General features: G+C 40.6%; 1 protein-coding gene across 1 annotated transcript in view; it reads left to right on the top strand.

Annotated features, from left to right (window-relative positions):
• Nucleotides 1-15777, top strand: part of l3mbtl3 (L3MBTL histone methyl-lysine binding protein 3) — a 172953-nt gene that overhangs the window by 111174 nt on the left and 46002 nt on the right. Inside the window, exon 18 of the mRNA XM_072556048.1 lies at nucleotides 8417-8551. Within this exon, the coding sequence (XP_072412149.1) occupies nucleotides 8417-8551 (135 nt within the window). The remainder of the gene's footprint in view (nucleotides 1-8416; nucleotides 8552-15777) is intronic.

Consider the following 15777-nt stretch of genomic DNA (forward strand, 5'->3'; position numbering starts at 1 on the left):
GTGCAGCTGCATATGTCTGAAGCTTACAGATGACATTGGTCATGAATATAAAAAAAATCCTATCAGAATTTCTCTTAACATTCTCTTCTCCAAGAGTCATAGAGACATACAGCATGGAAACAGACCCATCGGTCCAACCCGTCCATGCCGACCAGATATCCCAACCCAATCTAGTCCCATCTGCCAGCATCAAGCCCATATCCCCCCAAACCCTTCCTATTCATATACCCATCCAAATACCTCTTAAATGTTGCAATTGTGCCAGCCTCCACCACTTCCTGTGGCAGCTCATTCCATACCCGTACCACCCTCTGTGTGAAAAAGTTGCCCCATAGGTCTCTTTTATATCTTTTCCCTCTCACCCTAAACCTATGCCCTCTAGTTCTGGACTCCCCGACCCCAAAGAAAAGACTTTACCTACTTAACCTATCCATGCCCCTCATAATTTTGTAAACCTCTATAAAGTCACTCCCTCAGCCTCTGATGCTCCAGGGAACATAACTGAAGTTTCTCAATTCTGGAATCATTCTTGCAGACCTGTTCACTACTCTCTCTGATGCATTCGCATCTTTCCTATAGTGAGGCACCCAGAACTCTACACAGTACTGTACTCTAGGTAAGGTGTAACTGATGTCTTATCAGGTTTAGTGTTACTTCTTTGCTGTTGAACTCCATGCCCCTATTAATAAAAACCCAGGATGCTCTATAGTCTTTCTACATGTCTTGCCATCTTCAATGTTCTGTGCATTTATAGCTGGGTCCTTCTACTCCTGCACCCTCTTTATAATTTTGTTTTGCTCTGCAGTGATAGTATTACACAGCTGATTCATTGACCACTGGTTTTCAATTTGATTTTGATTTTATTGTATAGTGTACTCAAGTACAAAAGTGCAGGTGCACAGTGCAAAGTGTATAATGTCGGCACACAAGGTGCCATCTTAGGTACAAATACCTAGGTACAGAATCTTCAGAACAAAGTTAAATGTTAAAATTTAACATGGTTAGATTTTCTCTTGATAGCAGAGATCGTTGCCTGGCATTTGTATGAGATGAATGTTTCTTGTGAGTAATTTGCCATATACTTCAATTTTGAATTTTCAATTTTGAAGCAAGTTGCGCAGAGGCAAATAGTAATGGGGTAAAGAATCAGATGTTACAAAACAGTACAGTCTATGTAGTGTGATGTTAAAGGTTGCTGAACTGCAGGCAAATGTCTTCTCTTAGGCCTATGATAATAATAACAATAGACCAGGGTAAAGGTGAACAATAGGAATAACTCTTCACTTTCCATTTAAAAGCTTTACAGTCTTCCGGACTCAACATTTAGGTTCAGCAACTTTACACCATGAACTGACTTCTCCATTTTGATTACATTGTCCGTAATATTGCACCCCAACCCCCAACCTCCATCCCCATGTCTTATTTACACAGATTTGCATCCTGCAGAGCTGACCTATTTTCCAATATTTACACCTACCATTGATACTTGTTGCACACGGATATAGCTCCTCTTCCACCATTAGCAGTTCCTTTGTCTTTTGCTGTGGGGTCCCCTTCACCATCTATTCTACTTGCCCCTACTCCCTCTTTGTCAACAACATCAATACCAGCAAATAGCAGCCACCTTCAGTTTGGAAAAAGAGTCACATTGCACTTGAAACATTAACTCTGTTTCCCTCTCCACAGATGCTGTCAGAAGTGGAGTTTCTCTGACACCGTTTTGGTTTTATTTCAAAGAAAGATTAGGAGCTTAGTATTCCTGGATGCAGTAGTTCAGAAACTCCGATCAGTATCAGAAATATTAGTTCCAACCTTAATTAAATTCTAGAAATAGCCAGTTGCCTTTAGATCAATTCTGTAGATTCCTGGACAGGAGTGTCCTGTTATGAATCAGCAGTGACTCTCCAGGAAACATTGGAGCCAGGAGAGGAGAGAATCATCATTTAAACCATGGCCGCTCTTGCAGCATTGAACAGAACATACAGAGTTCTAAATATGCAGCAGCATAGCTCACCGCTTTGAAAGTTCATAGAAACAAAGAGCTGTAGAGCACAGAAACAGACCCTTTGGACTAACTTGTCCATGCTGGCCAGATATCCAAAAATAAATCTAGTCCCATTTGCCAGCATTTTGTCCATATCCGTCTAAACCCTTCCCAGTGATATACCCATCCAGATTCCTTTTAAATGTTGTATTTGTACCAGCATCCACCACTTCCTCTGGCAGCTCGTTCCACACGCGCACCACACCCTGCATTGAAAAAGTCCCCCTTAGGTCGCTTTTAAGTCTTTTCCCACTATGATCTCTAATTTTTGACCCCCACTCCCTGGGGAAAAGACCTTATCTGTTTCCCCTCTCCAAGGTCCTCATGATTTTATAAACCTCTATAAGGTCACCCCTCAGCCTACAGGGAAAACAGTCCCAGCCCATTCAGTCTCTCCCTATAGCTCAAACTCTCCATCCCTGGCAGCATCCTTGTAAATTTTTTCTGAACCTTTTCAAGTTTCACAACATTCTTTCTATAGCTGGGAGACCAAAATTGAATGCAATATTCTAGAAATGACCTAAACAATGTCCTGTACAGCTGCAACATGACCTCCCAATTGCTATATTCAATGCACTGACCAAATAAGGCAAGCATACAAAAGCCGCCTTCACTATCCTGTCTACCTGTGACTCCACTTTCAAGGAACTATGAACCTGCACTCCAAGGTCCCTTTGTTCAGCAACACTAACCAGGATCTTACCATTAAGTGTCTAAGTCCTTAATGGTAGGGTTCTAGGGAATAACTGTTGTGAACACTAAGTATAATATGGAGTTAACGTGGGAGTTTGTCGTAGTGGTTAGTGTCAAGAGTGTGGTGCTGGAGAAGCACAGCAGGTCAGGCAGCATCCAAGGAGCAGGAGAATCGATGTTTCGGGCATAAGCCCTTCATTAGGAATGAGAAGGGCTACACACTCAACTCTAATCTCCAGCATCTGCAGTCCTCACTTTCTTGGTTAGGGTGCCAAGCTGCTAGGTGGGTAGGGTATTAGTTAAGTGGGTTGATAGGTCATGAGGTGTGGGGTAAAAACAATGACTGCAGATGCTGGAAAGCAAATACTGGATTAGTGGTGCTGGAAGAGCACAGCAGTTCAGGCAGCATCCAACGAGCAGCGAAATCGACGTTTCGGGCAAAAGCCCTTCATCAGGAATAAAGGCAGTGAGCCTGAAGCGTGGAGAGATAAGCTAGAGGAGGGTGGGGGTGGGGAGAGAGTAGCATAGAGTACAATGGGTGTGTGGGGGAGGAGATGAAGGTGATAGGTCAAGGAGGAGAGGGTGGAGTGGATAGGTGGAAAAGGAGATCGGCAGGTTCGACAAGTCCGGACAAGTCAAGGAGACAGTGCTGAGCTGGAAGTTTGAAACTAGGATGAGGTGGGGGAAGGGGAAATGAGGAAGCTGTTGAAGTCCACATTGATGCCCTGGGGTTGAAGTGTTCCGAGGCGGAAGATGAGGCGTTCTTCCTCCAGGCGTCTGGTGGTGAAGGAGCGGCGGTGAAGGAGGCCCAGGACCTCCATGTCCTTGGCAGAGTGGGAGGGGGAGTTGAAATGTTGGGCCAAGGGGCGGTTTGAGGTGTGGGGGTCCAGCTGGTGGTGAGGGAGGTGTCTGTTCTCTTGTGGATGGAAATAGTGTCATGTCCACTGGGGGCTGGGTATGGGCTGTTGTCAAGTTTGGTAGAGGGTGGGTGCAGTGTCATGACTGTGCTTTGTCATTGAGGTCAGATTGGGGGAGAGGGATCTTGAGTCTGTTGATGGTGTTGGATGGAGTGGAGGAACAACGTTGGGTGGAATGTTGTGGGGCAGTCAGTGGTGAGTGCAGGGTTCAGTTTTGTGTTTACGCAGGAGTTAAAGTAAGACTTTACTCCTGTATTATATTTTAGGTAACTTCCAAGCTAAAGTGAATCAGAACCCTCTGAATTCTTCAGTTTCAAGGGACTTTGTCAGAGTGTTCAATACACTGGAATTGTCACTATAATTTTCAGTTTCCCAGGCAATTCCCTCTTAGTCAGGTATATCGTGATTTCCATGCAGTTCTTGTGCACAGTGTCAATTCTGTGCTGCAGATGAATATCTAGCCGTATCGAATATATGGGCCAGTGTATTCAGAAAAGATAAAGAAGGAAAAAGCACTGAAAGCAGTATTGATCAAACTGACTATCATAACCTTGAGAGAGCTGATGTAATTAAAGGGCCAAAGATAATGCTGGAAACTGGGAAAGCAATTATGGAACAAGTTTGTGAGCAAGCCACAGAAAGGTGCAAGGACTATGGAGTAATGATAATGGGGACTTAATTATCTTGACATAAGCTGGAATAAGAACTGTGTAAAGGACAAGGAAAGGGGTGGATTTCCTGAAATATTGTCAAGGATTTTCTTGATTGCTGTATTTCCAACTCACCTATATAAAGCAGTGATTCTGGATCCAGTTCTGCAGACCAAACTGGAGCATGTTTCAGTGAATAAACGGTAAATCATCAGGTTTAGAGGAGCTGTTGTAAAGACAAAGAACAATCAAGCACATAAGTGCTTCAATAAGGAGGGCTAACTTAATTGGAAAAATAAATTTGGCTTGGGTGGAATGGAATAAAAATTATTGGACAAATAAGTAATTGTGAACAGAAAGATTTCTGGAGAAGCTAATTTAGCTACAAGTAGACTCCATCCTCTCAAGAGTAAAAGAGGCATATTGAACACCAAAGTGCTGTTGAACAATAAAGATATGAAACTTAAAATGAGGCTGAGAAAGGAGGCTTATGACAATAATAAGATTAGTAATATAGTAGAAAACAGAACTGAATAAAGAATGCAAAAGAAATCTATAAATGGTGAACAAGGGCCAAAAGAATATTCCAGTGTAGTGTAGCAGCTTTTCAGAAACAATAAATGGGAAACACATTTGGAAACAGAAAGGATTTGAGGCTAAAATGATCTTGTGGAAACAGCACGACTCAAGTACTCAATGAACACTTTGCATCTGACTTCACTAAAGAAGAGTTTGTTACCAAAGTAGCAATAGAAGAGGAAGCAGTAACAGTATTGGATAGGATGAAAACCGATACAGAATAAAATAGTAGCAGTCATCAAAGCAGAAAATTCAACTCCCCCGGATAAGATGTATCCTAGTTTACTGGGGAAAGTTAGGGTAGAAATTGCAAAGGCTCTGGCCACAATCTTCTGATTCCACCTGAAGAATATTTATCACCATTTATAGAAGAATACAGATAGATTCCCTACAGTGTGGAAACAGGCCCTTCAGCCCAACAAATCCACGTCGACCCTCCAAAGAGCAACCCGCCCAGACCCATTCCCCTATATTCACCCCAACTAATGCACCTAACACTACAGGCAATTTAACATGGCCAATTCACCTAACCTGCACATCTTTGGACTGTGGGAGGAAGCCGGAGCACCCAGCGGAAACCCACGCAGACACAGGGAGAACGTGTAAACTCCACACAGGCAATTGCCTGAGGTGGGAATCGAATCCGGGACCCTGGTGCTGTGAGGCAGCACTGCTAACCACTGAGCCACCATGCCGGCCACAGTGTAGTTCCAAAAGTCTGGGGGATTATAATGACACATCACGATTCAAACAAGAGCAGACAATGTACAACAAAATTCACTTAACAAAATTAAAAGCCGGGGGGGATTAAGTGGACAGAGGATTTTATTTTCTCTAATTGAAACCTCTTGTGAAAAGCTCAGTCACAATAATGTCATTGGCAGTGGCGAGGTGAGCTTGTGTCTGGCTGTTGCAGGCCCATGGCTGAGCACTTAACATGAAAGACCATAGTTGAACTTTATATCTTTATTTTTCTGCCTTTTACATTCTATGTTTTGATTTATTTTTCTGTGTTTTAAGATGACAATGCACAACACTTGTATTTGTCACAAAATACAAATGGCAATAAATAAATCAAATTTAATGAAAATTAGATACAAAGTTACCAAGCTTTAGAAACAGAATAGTGATCATTGGTTAATTTTCGTATTCCGGGTATAAGAATCTTTACAGTGTCCACTAACATTTTCCATACTCTTGATTGCAGTCCAACTAGCTGATAATTCCCTATTTTCTCTCCCTCATTTTTATTTTGAACTGCGGGGTTACACTTATTGTTTTCCAATTCGTGAGGACCTTTTCGGAATCTAAGAAATTCTGGAAGATTACAACCAATGCACTGCTTATCTTTGTAACCACCTTTTTGTTTCACAGCGACAATTAGGAACAGAGGATTTATTGGCTTTTAGTCACATTACTTTTTTAGCGTTTTGGTTTTTTTTAATGTTTCTCTTCATGGGCGAGTGTAGGACCAGAGAGCACAAAGGGCACCAATTTAGGACTGAGATGAGGAGGGATTTCTTCTGAGGGTTGTGAGCCTTTGATACTCTTCCACAGAGAGCTGTGAAGGCAGAATCCATGTGCATATTTAAGGCTGAGATGGATAGATTCTTGAACAGTAGGGGAATCATGGGTTACGGGGAAAGGGCAAGGAAGTGGAAGTGAAGAATGTCATATCAGAAATGAATACCAGAGCTGACTCAAGGGGCCAGTGGCTTACTCCTGTTTCATTCTTAAGGTCTTTTACTCGTATGAATTATTTAAGTATTTCAATCTCAGATTCTTGGTTTTCTACTATTCTGTGATGTTTTACATGTCTCCTATTGTGAAGAAAATACAGTATATTTATTGAACATCTTCACCATAAGGAGAGATAATGGTGGTAGTGGTATTGTCATTAGATGAGTAATCAGAAATTCAGGGTGATGCTGTCAGAACATAGGTTTAAATTCCACCATGCTTTGTAGTAAATCAATATCATCTGAAATTAAAGGCCGGTGAAAGTTCTGTTTCAATGTTTTTCACTAATTTGGTTTCATTCTACTTTCTTAATCTTAATCACTTCCTTGATCAACCTTATTTTTTAAAGTTTGTTTTGTTTAAAACCATCCTATTTCTGAGAATTACTGTACTAAGGACTTTATGAAACTAAAGAACTGTGGGTGCTGGATATTAGAAACAAAGTCAGAAATTGCTGGAAAAACTCAGCAGGTGTGGCAGCATCTGTGGAGAGAAAGCAGAGTCAATATTTTGGGTCAAGTGACACTTCTTCAGACCTTCAGAAGCTCAAACCCTCCAACCATGGAAACATTCTCATAAATCTTTTCTGAAATCTTTCAAGTTCCACAACATGCTTTCTATAGCAGGGAAACCAGAATTGCATGCAAAAGTGGCCAAGCCAATGTCCAAAACCAAATCATATTATAACATAACTTGCTGTATATCTCAGCCAGCTCTGCTGAAAAATACCCATTTCAGCTTCTCAGAGTGGTTCTTTACTATAAAATCAGTAATTATTACATAATAGTGAGTTTTGTGAAGATTTGTAGCTCAGGTTGAGGCTTGGATGCAGGTTTGCTTGCTGAGCTGAAAGGTTCATTTCCAGACATTTCGTTACTCTACTAGGTAACATCTTCAGTGGGCCCCATGTGAAGCACTGCTGAAAATTCCTGTTTTCTATTTGTATGTTTGGGTTTCTTTGGGTTGGTGATGTCATTTCCTGCTGATTCATCTTCGCGAGGCCCAGTGAAGATGTTACCTAGTAGGATAACGAAATGTCTGGAAATGAACCTTTAAGCTCAGCGAGCAAACCTGCAACCAATGTTATCACGTATTGTTAATTTAAAAACCTGTTGCATAACTCCTAAATACATTATTCTAGAAAATAGTAAGGAGTATATTTCAAGAGCTCATTCTCTACTTCTGCCAATCTTTATGAAGATTAAACATTTCCAGGGTTATTGCATTGCCATTTTTATAGTGTTTTTTTTACATAATCAGCCTGTACAGCGATGTTACAAAACACTTCTGGAGCAGCTGGGACTTGAATCCAGGCCTCCTGGCTCAGAGGTACAGGCACTAGCACTGTGCCATAGAGTCCGCTTTGCCATTGTTGTATAAATTTGTGGGACCGAGTGATACATTGGTTAAATTCAATGTTCTTCCAAATTGGTGCTTGGATTACATCAAAAGTGCATTGTTAGAATGCAGATCTCATCTGTAGGCAATAAGATGGCTTCAAGTAGTCTCAATGCAATTGCAAGTTAACATGGCTCCACCAAGCAAAACTGCTTGTTAATTATGCATCATGATCATAGGAAACTTGCTGTAGGCAATAGGAACATGTCTAACTGCTAAAATAGAGTAAGTTTTGAGTAAATATTGATTATGGCCTTTTTAAGGCTATGGAAATTTCAGATCTCGTCTAACAGGACACCTAATTTGGTAAATGCATTTCTAAAGTGGAAGATATTTTCTCTATAATGCTGGGACACTGCAATTTCAAATTTAATTATGCATTATTTGGTCTACAGGAAATTCTCAAAAGACCACTGGTTATCAGAAACTACTGTTCAAGGAGAGAGGAATGCTGAGGACTCTGTCTCTGACGAAGAACCTCCATACAAAAAATCTTTTGTGTATACCAGCAAAGGAAGAAAGTACCCCAGGTTAGTGTTTTGCACATATAGTAATTGTGGCATGTCAAATCTAAAATGCTGTACATTAATATCATTTTAATTGCAATGTTATTACTGAGCACAAGACTTTGTGCAACCTCTGAAAATCTCAACTATGACCTGGTACAAAACTCTGTAATCTTACATTTTTACATTCTCAAACTTATTGAATAGTGCTTAATTGTTAATTAATCTAATAGAGAATTACTTTTATCCTATTTTAAATTAAAATACGGATTCAGCTGTGATTTTCTTTGCTGCCTTTGATAGATTTCAGAGGAATGTAGATGTTTATGAATTGTGCTTCGTGATCAAAATTATGAGTAAATGAAATTAGATATTTCCAGTTTTAATTTTAATGAATTAAATTCTGTGGCATTTCCATTTTCTAGGTATGATAAACCTGTGGGGTATAATCAGCTGGTGAAAATAGTTAGATTATAGTTCATCAATAATAATGCTTATTTTTTCACAAAACTCTTTTGTGAGATATGAACAGGTGTGTAAGGAGATCCAAGGTCTCTTGTAGTGCATTGGTAATGTGTCTATCTCTGGGCCAGAAAGCCTGGGTTCAAGTCCCACCTTCAGAGGTGTATCATGACATTACTTAAAAGCTTGATTAGAAAATGTTAAAGAAATAAAATGTGCTACTGTGTCACGTGTCCACATCTGTTAATGTATGGGGGAAAAACAGGTGGATCAGCAATTCACTCATTCTAAAGGCAATAGTTTGCACCCTCAACCTTGGATTCTGAATGTGACTGACCACACATGTATTTCTCAGGTTGTCTAAAACTTGATAGACGAGAAAAGTAAGAAGGCAAAGGCAACTGGCCAGGCTAACCAATGTAAGGTTAGAATGCTGGAATCAGCCAGCTGCTTCATTGGCTAGATAAAAGGCTTTTGTTCACCTGAAGTTGTAGTGCTGCTTAGGAATGGATTTCCAAGACTACTTTGGTCATGTTTTGTACCTTGGAGTTTTCTTTTTGTAATATTTTTAGCTGTCAACTTTCAAGTCTGCATGGCAACTGCATACACAACTGTACCTTGAATCCCTGATCCAGAGGCTTGAGATATGTCAGCCTGAAGTCTGCACCATGGAACCTTTGTCCTCGGGCTACAAACTGCCTGTCTGAGACTAGCTTGTTCCTGGCAATGTCATATCTCTTGTTGAGAATGTGGTGTCCCTTCTTGCTGGCCTCCATTGCCTCCAGGATCTGAATTGAATTGAATTGAATTTATTGTCACATGTACCAAGGCACAGTGAAAAGATTGTCTGCTCAGAACCAGTGGAGCTGCACCTCCTAGCTGGCTATGGCAAGGTTCAGACCATGCTCAGTCATGACCAACACCATGTTGGCTTGGTGGCTGATTAAGGCTCCACGGCTAGCCAAGAGAAGCAGCTCTATTGTGTCATACCAGTTTCTAGAGGCTGTGGCAACCAGCAAGAAAGGGTGCTGCATCCCTTCAAGAAAAAATGCTAAAAGGCAGTAACTAGGACTTGGCCAAGAACAAGCAACAACTCAAGCAGGCAGGTTAGAGCCTAATGAACACTGAAAGCGCTCTTTGATGCAGATCTTGGACTCCACTTGGAGGGTTGGGCATAGGGAGAGGCCCTATTTTGGACTGTTGGGCAAGGGGAACTGCCTTAAATAAGAAGTCCAGAGATCTGGAGAAGCCATGTCAAAGTAGCACCATTGAGACAGGTAAATCATGTAAAAAATCAAAGTTGTGATGCTTAAGGATATTACAAAACTGAAGAACTTTTGATACTGAAGTGAAACAACATGTAAACCAGGCAGTGTTAAATGAGGGTTTTCAATGCAAAGTGCTTGAGTAGGAATTGGTTTTGAGTCAACAAATCTGTATTGTAGATGATTGCATTGCATTGAATTTATTGTCACGTGTACCGAGACACAGTGAAAAGCTTTGTCTTGCGAGCAGCACAGGCAGATCAGAGTTAAGTAGCATAGATAAGTAAATAATAGGTAAACAGCAGCAAAACCAGAAACACAGGTACAGGCAAATGTTCAGAGTTTGAGTCCATTCAATATTCCAACAACATTAGGGTAGAAACTGCTTCAAAACCAGCTGGTCATATATACCTTCTCCCCAATGGGTAGTATTTTAATTTACTGTATTGGGTAAAGTTCAAAGTGAGATTTCATTTGTTAATGTGAGTTGAGATTTTTTTGCAAAGGAAATAAAAGTAATTTATGAAATCTCAAAAATATCTGGTAGACATGTATTTGGACTGTTTGAACATGTCATTAATTTACATAAAATCACTCACATTTCTTTGGCTATCACAAGGTGTGAAGTCTCGAAAGAAAGCATCGGATTGTTAGCATGACTGCACGAGGAATAAATTGCTTCAGAGTTTAAGTTCCTTTCAGAAACAACTTTCTCAGGCAAAATCTGAATTAAGATTTAGTTTCCTGCCTATTTATTGATTAATATATCACCATAGGACTAATACAATGTAATATTAAGGATAAAAAAAAACACTCTGGCCATAAAAACCATCTGACATGAAGATTTAAGCAAAATCATGTTGGGGGAAAAAAATCATTTTAAAATGTAAATCTAATACACTTAACATCGGCACTGACCTTTTGACATTTACTGAAAAGTCAAAAAGTGGAATGCATGAAATCATTGCAAAAGTGATTTCAGATTATGTACCTGTAAATATACAAATCCATAGAGGGAGAAATGAATTTGAAGGAAATGAACCACTATTCTGCTTTAATGTAGCTTGTTAATTTTTCAAGAAATATTTGTGTATTGAGATTAATAGAAGAGCATTGCTGTATGTGATTTTAAAATAAAATGACAATATGTTGTTCAATTGGATTGCTACTGCAAATGAGATCACAAATATGTTTTAGAAAATCAAACTTCGCAGTGCTCATAGAAAGCTTTTAGAATGAGTAAACTATATTTACTGATACAAATTCCTGATGCCATTTGTGTTGATTGTTCAGGAATATTGCAGATTTTTGCTCATGTCTTAAATAATTGAGAGTGGAATGGAATAAGACATTTTTGAAAATTTACATATATGCTCGATAAAAGCGGCATCAGAGTTGAGAGTGTGGTGCTGGAAAAGCGCAGGAGGTCAGGAATTCCTAATGAAGGGCTTATCCCCGAAACGTCGATTCTCCTGCTCCTCGGATGCTGCCAGAGCTGCTGTGCTTTTCCAGCACCACTCTCTTGACTCTGATCTCCAGCATCTGTAGTCCTCACTTTCTCCAAGATAAAAGCGGTATGTTTGATCTTCAGTTCACAATACATTTACTGATCTCACCTTGGGCAACAGTATATTAAGTTATATTCATCTGCAAGGAAAAGGGAAACCAGATAAATTTACTCCTAGTATGTAGCAGTAGTGGCTGTGCTTGAATTGCTTACCAGTACCTTTGCACTGTTAGCATCGGTTGTGGATGGTTTACAGTATAAGCGTTTCATAGTAAGAGGTCAGTGCCTTCAAGTGGGCAGAAGAAGAGAGAAAGCTGGCAAGACAGAAAAAAGAGCTAAGTTGCAGTGATGAGCTAAATGATAGGTTTAAAAAGAACACATCTTGAGTTATAATGTATTGACCTGTAACATGCTTCATGAATCACAGGATCAGTCTACAAACTGATGATATAAAACTACATTTTATATCATCAGAAACAGTGGCTTCTCAGCTCACTGCTACCAGAATTTTTGGTTTAACAACTGAGACAGTTTAAGAATGATTGATTATTTTGTGAAAACCAGGTAGGTTATCAAAATACACAGGGCTATTTACTATCCATGTATCTGCATACACCATTGCATACAATCCAACACTAACAGACTCCACCGTATGACCCCATGTTCTTTAGTATGTTATAGAGTGGAGACCCCTCAGCCTGGGAACTCATGGAAGGCCATCTGATATACCTGGCTGCTTCCCCACATGACAGCAGCCCTCTAAATACCAGTATTGTGTTGGTGGTAGACTGAAGCGACTGGGCTTGTATACCCTTGAGTTTAGAAGACTGAGAGGGGATCTGATTGAAACGTATAGGCTTATGAAAGGACTGGACACTCTGGCAGGAGGGAACATATTTCCGTTGATGGGGGAGTGCCGAACCAGAGGACACAACTTAAAAATACTGGGTAGACCATTTAGGACAGAGATGAGGAGAAACTACTTCACACAGAGAGTGGTGGCTGTGTGGAATGCTCTGCCCCAGAGGGCAGTGGAGGCCCAGTCTCTGGATTCTTTTAAGAAAGAATTGGATAGAGCTCTTAAAGATAGTGGAGTCAAGGGGTATGGAGATAAGGCTGGAACAGGATACTAATTAGGAATGATCAGCCATGATCATATTGTATGGCGGTGCAGGCTCGAAGGGCAGAATGGCCTACTCCTGCATCTATTGTCTATTGTCTATTGTCTATTGTAATGCAAGGTGGCTCTATGTTCGAGAACTTCATTGCAACAGTGGAACGCTTAGCAGGTTCCCTAGCCAAGAAAAGATTCTTGCCACTGGTGCTGTGCCAATCTCCATGTGCTTACAATATGATTGTTTTTACAAGATATCACGCAATAGATACACAGGAACTTAGTAGTTGTACTCATCTGGTCTGATAAGCTCTCTAACGGCTGTTTCTGTAGCAGTAGCTTTTTTTTCAGTGGTCCATGTTCATCTTTGTTTTTTGCTTAAAAACTGTTTTGACATACCTTAACTGAGCCAAGCTCTTCTAACTACTGTCTAATTGACTAAATCCTTCTATGTATTTGAACTTTTTCCTATCATTAATTAAACTCAGGAATTTTGACGCACATATTGTATATGGGCATCTCAATGTTTGAACTTATAATTTTTGATGAATTCTTTATTCTCCACAAGATATTACCATGGTTTAAAAAATGGGTGAGGATGATTGGTGAACTTAATTTAATCCAGTTGCAACTGTAAAAAATATGTCACACTTGTTAAGTCATCAAAATGCTCATTAGAGTTGAATTTATTTAAATTTTTATGATTGTATTCCACTGAATTGTTTAACTTGCCATCAATGACAGATTTATTGAGAACCATTGGCTTACTTTTATATCCTTACTTTTTCATTTCTATAATTGCTGATAAAAGTTGCATTATCTAATATTATTTCTGGTTTTGAAGACTACAGGTCAATTATATCTAATATTTTTCAATTAATTGTCTGTTTTCTAAAGAATTATATTAGATTAGATTAGATTACTTAGTGTGGAAACAGGCCCTTCGGCCCAACAAGTCCACACCGACCCGCCGAAGTGCAACCCACCCAGATCCATTCCCCTATATTTACCCCTTCACCTATCACTACAGGCAATTTAACTTGGCCAATTCACCGAACCTGCACATGTTTGGACTGTGGGAGGAAACCGGAGCGCCCGGAGGAAACCCACGCAGACACGGGAAGAACGTGCAAACTCCACACAGACAGTCGCCTGAGGCGGGAATTGAACCCAGGTCTCTGGTGCTGTGAGGCAGCAGTGCTAACCACTGAGCCACTGTTCTTTTTCTTCATAATTTTAAATACTATTCAGTTATGGTTACAAGGTTTAGATCTGAAAATCCTAAAGTAGTTAGACCCAACATGAAGGATGAAAAATGTGATTACATATCTATCTAAATCTCTAACCTTTCTACAATTAATTGTTCATCACAGTTAAATAGTAAATCCTTCTGAAAACCAAAAATACTGCCATTGGCTTCAGCAAATTGGGTTAGGGAGGTTATAATCAACTAGGAGAAAGTGAGGACTGCAGATGCTGGAGATCAGAGCTGAAAATGTGTTGCTGGAAAAGCGCAACAGGTCAGGCAGCATCCAAGGAACAGGAGAATCGACGTTTCAGGCGTGAGCTCTTCTTCAGGAAGGTTATACTTCCTATTGGATAGTATTTTAATCTCCTGAGTCAGAGATTTGGGGTTAAAGGTAGTGCATGGACTCTATTTATTTAAGTGTGTGTTAAGTGGCATTGAAAGTGCTGATCCCAGCAGTGAGAGAACTCGCTGGACTGACCACCAGTTGACTTGTTAAGAGCTGACAGGCAAAATCCTTGCCCGTTCAAAAGCTTCAATGCTGGTAACCTGGGTAGGCAGAAGCTGCTACCAAACTGAGCCTCTTGGTCCTCAAGTTTGCTAATCAAGGCTTACTAGGGAGAGGAAGATCACGCCTGAAGTAATACTTTATGAAGCATTGATCAGAGCAACACTGCATTTAGTTTTGGATAATGTACCTCAGGGGAGTCAAATTATTCTTCAAGGAGCAAGTGCACCACAAGTTTGACAGAGAGCTTGTAGCTGGTCAAGAGTTCTGCAAGACAGATGCTTGATATGGAGCTTGACTGAACATTTCCAGCTCAGCACCGTCCCCATGACCTGTCCTACCTGCCTATCTTCCATTCCACCTATCCACTCCACCCTCCTCTCTGACCTATCTCCTCCATCCCCACCTGCATTCACCTATTGTACTCTATGCTACTTTCTCCCCACCCCCATCCTCCTCTTATTTATCTCTCCACCCTGCAAGCTCCCTGCCTCTATTCCTGATGAAGGGCTTTTGCCCGAAACGTTGATTGGATGCTGCCTGACCTGCAGTGCTTTTCCAGCACCACTCTAATCCTGAACATTCACATAGCTTCACTGTAATATTCTTCTGGCAAAAGAAGAGTTTGGAGGAAATAAGTGAAGAAGGATTTGTTTGACTGTATATAACTTGCTTTTCCTGATGGTAGGAACACCCAACACTCTTTCCCCCCCCAGCCCCACCGCATGCACATGCCACACGCCTGACTCGCACGTGAAGAACACACACACAAATAGTTAAGTGGTTCAACACGTGCTTCCTTTCCATTGTTAACTAAGATAGGTATAATTATAGAGTCATAGAGATGTACAGTGCAGAACACAGACCCTTTGGTCCAACTTGTCCATGCTGACCAGATATCCCAACCCAATCTAGTCCTATTTGCCAGCACCCGGCCCATATCCCTCCAAACCCTTCCAATTCATATACCCATCCAGATGCCTTTTAAATGTTGCATTTGTACCAGCCTCCACCACTTCCTCTGGCAGCTCATTCCATACACGTACCACCCTCTGTAAGAAAACATTGCCCCTTTGGTCTTTTTTATATCTTTCCCCTCTCACTCTAAATCTATTCCCTCTCGTTCTGGACTCCCCCACCTCAGGGAA

This window comes from Chiloscyllium punctatum, chromosome 3, assembly GCF_047496795.1.
Source record: "Chiloscyllium punctatum isolate Juve2018m chromosome 3, sChiPun1.3, whole genome shotgun sequence".
Taxonomy (NCBI): Eukaryota; Metazoa; Chordata; class Chondrichthyes; order Orectolobiformes; family Hemiscylliidae; genus Chiloscyllium; species Chiloscyllium punctatum.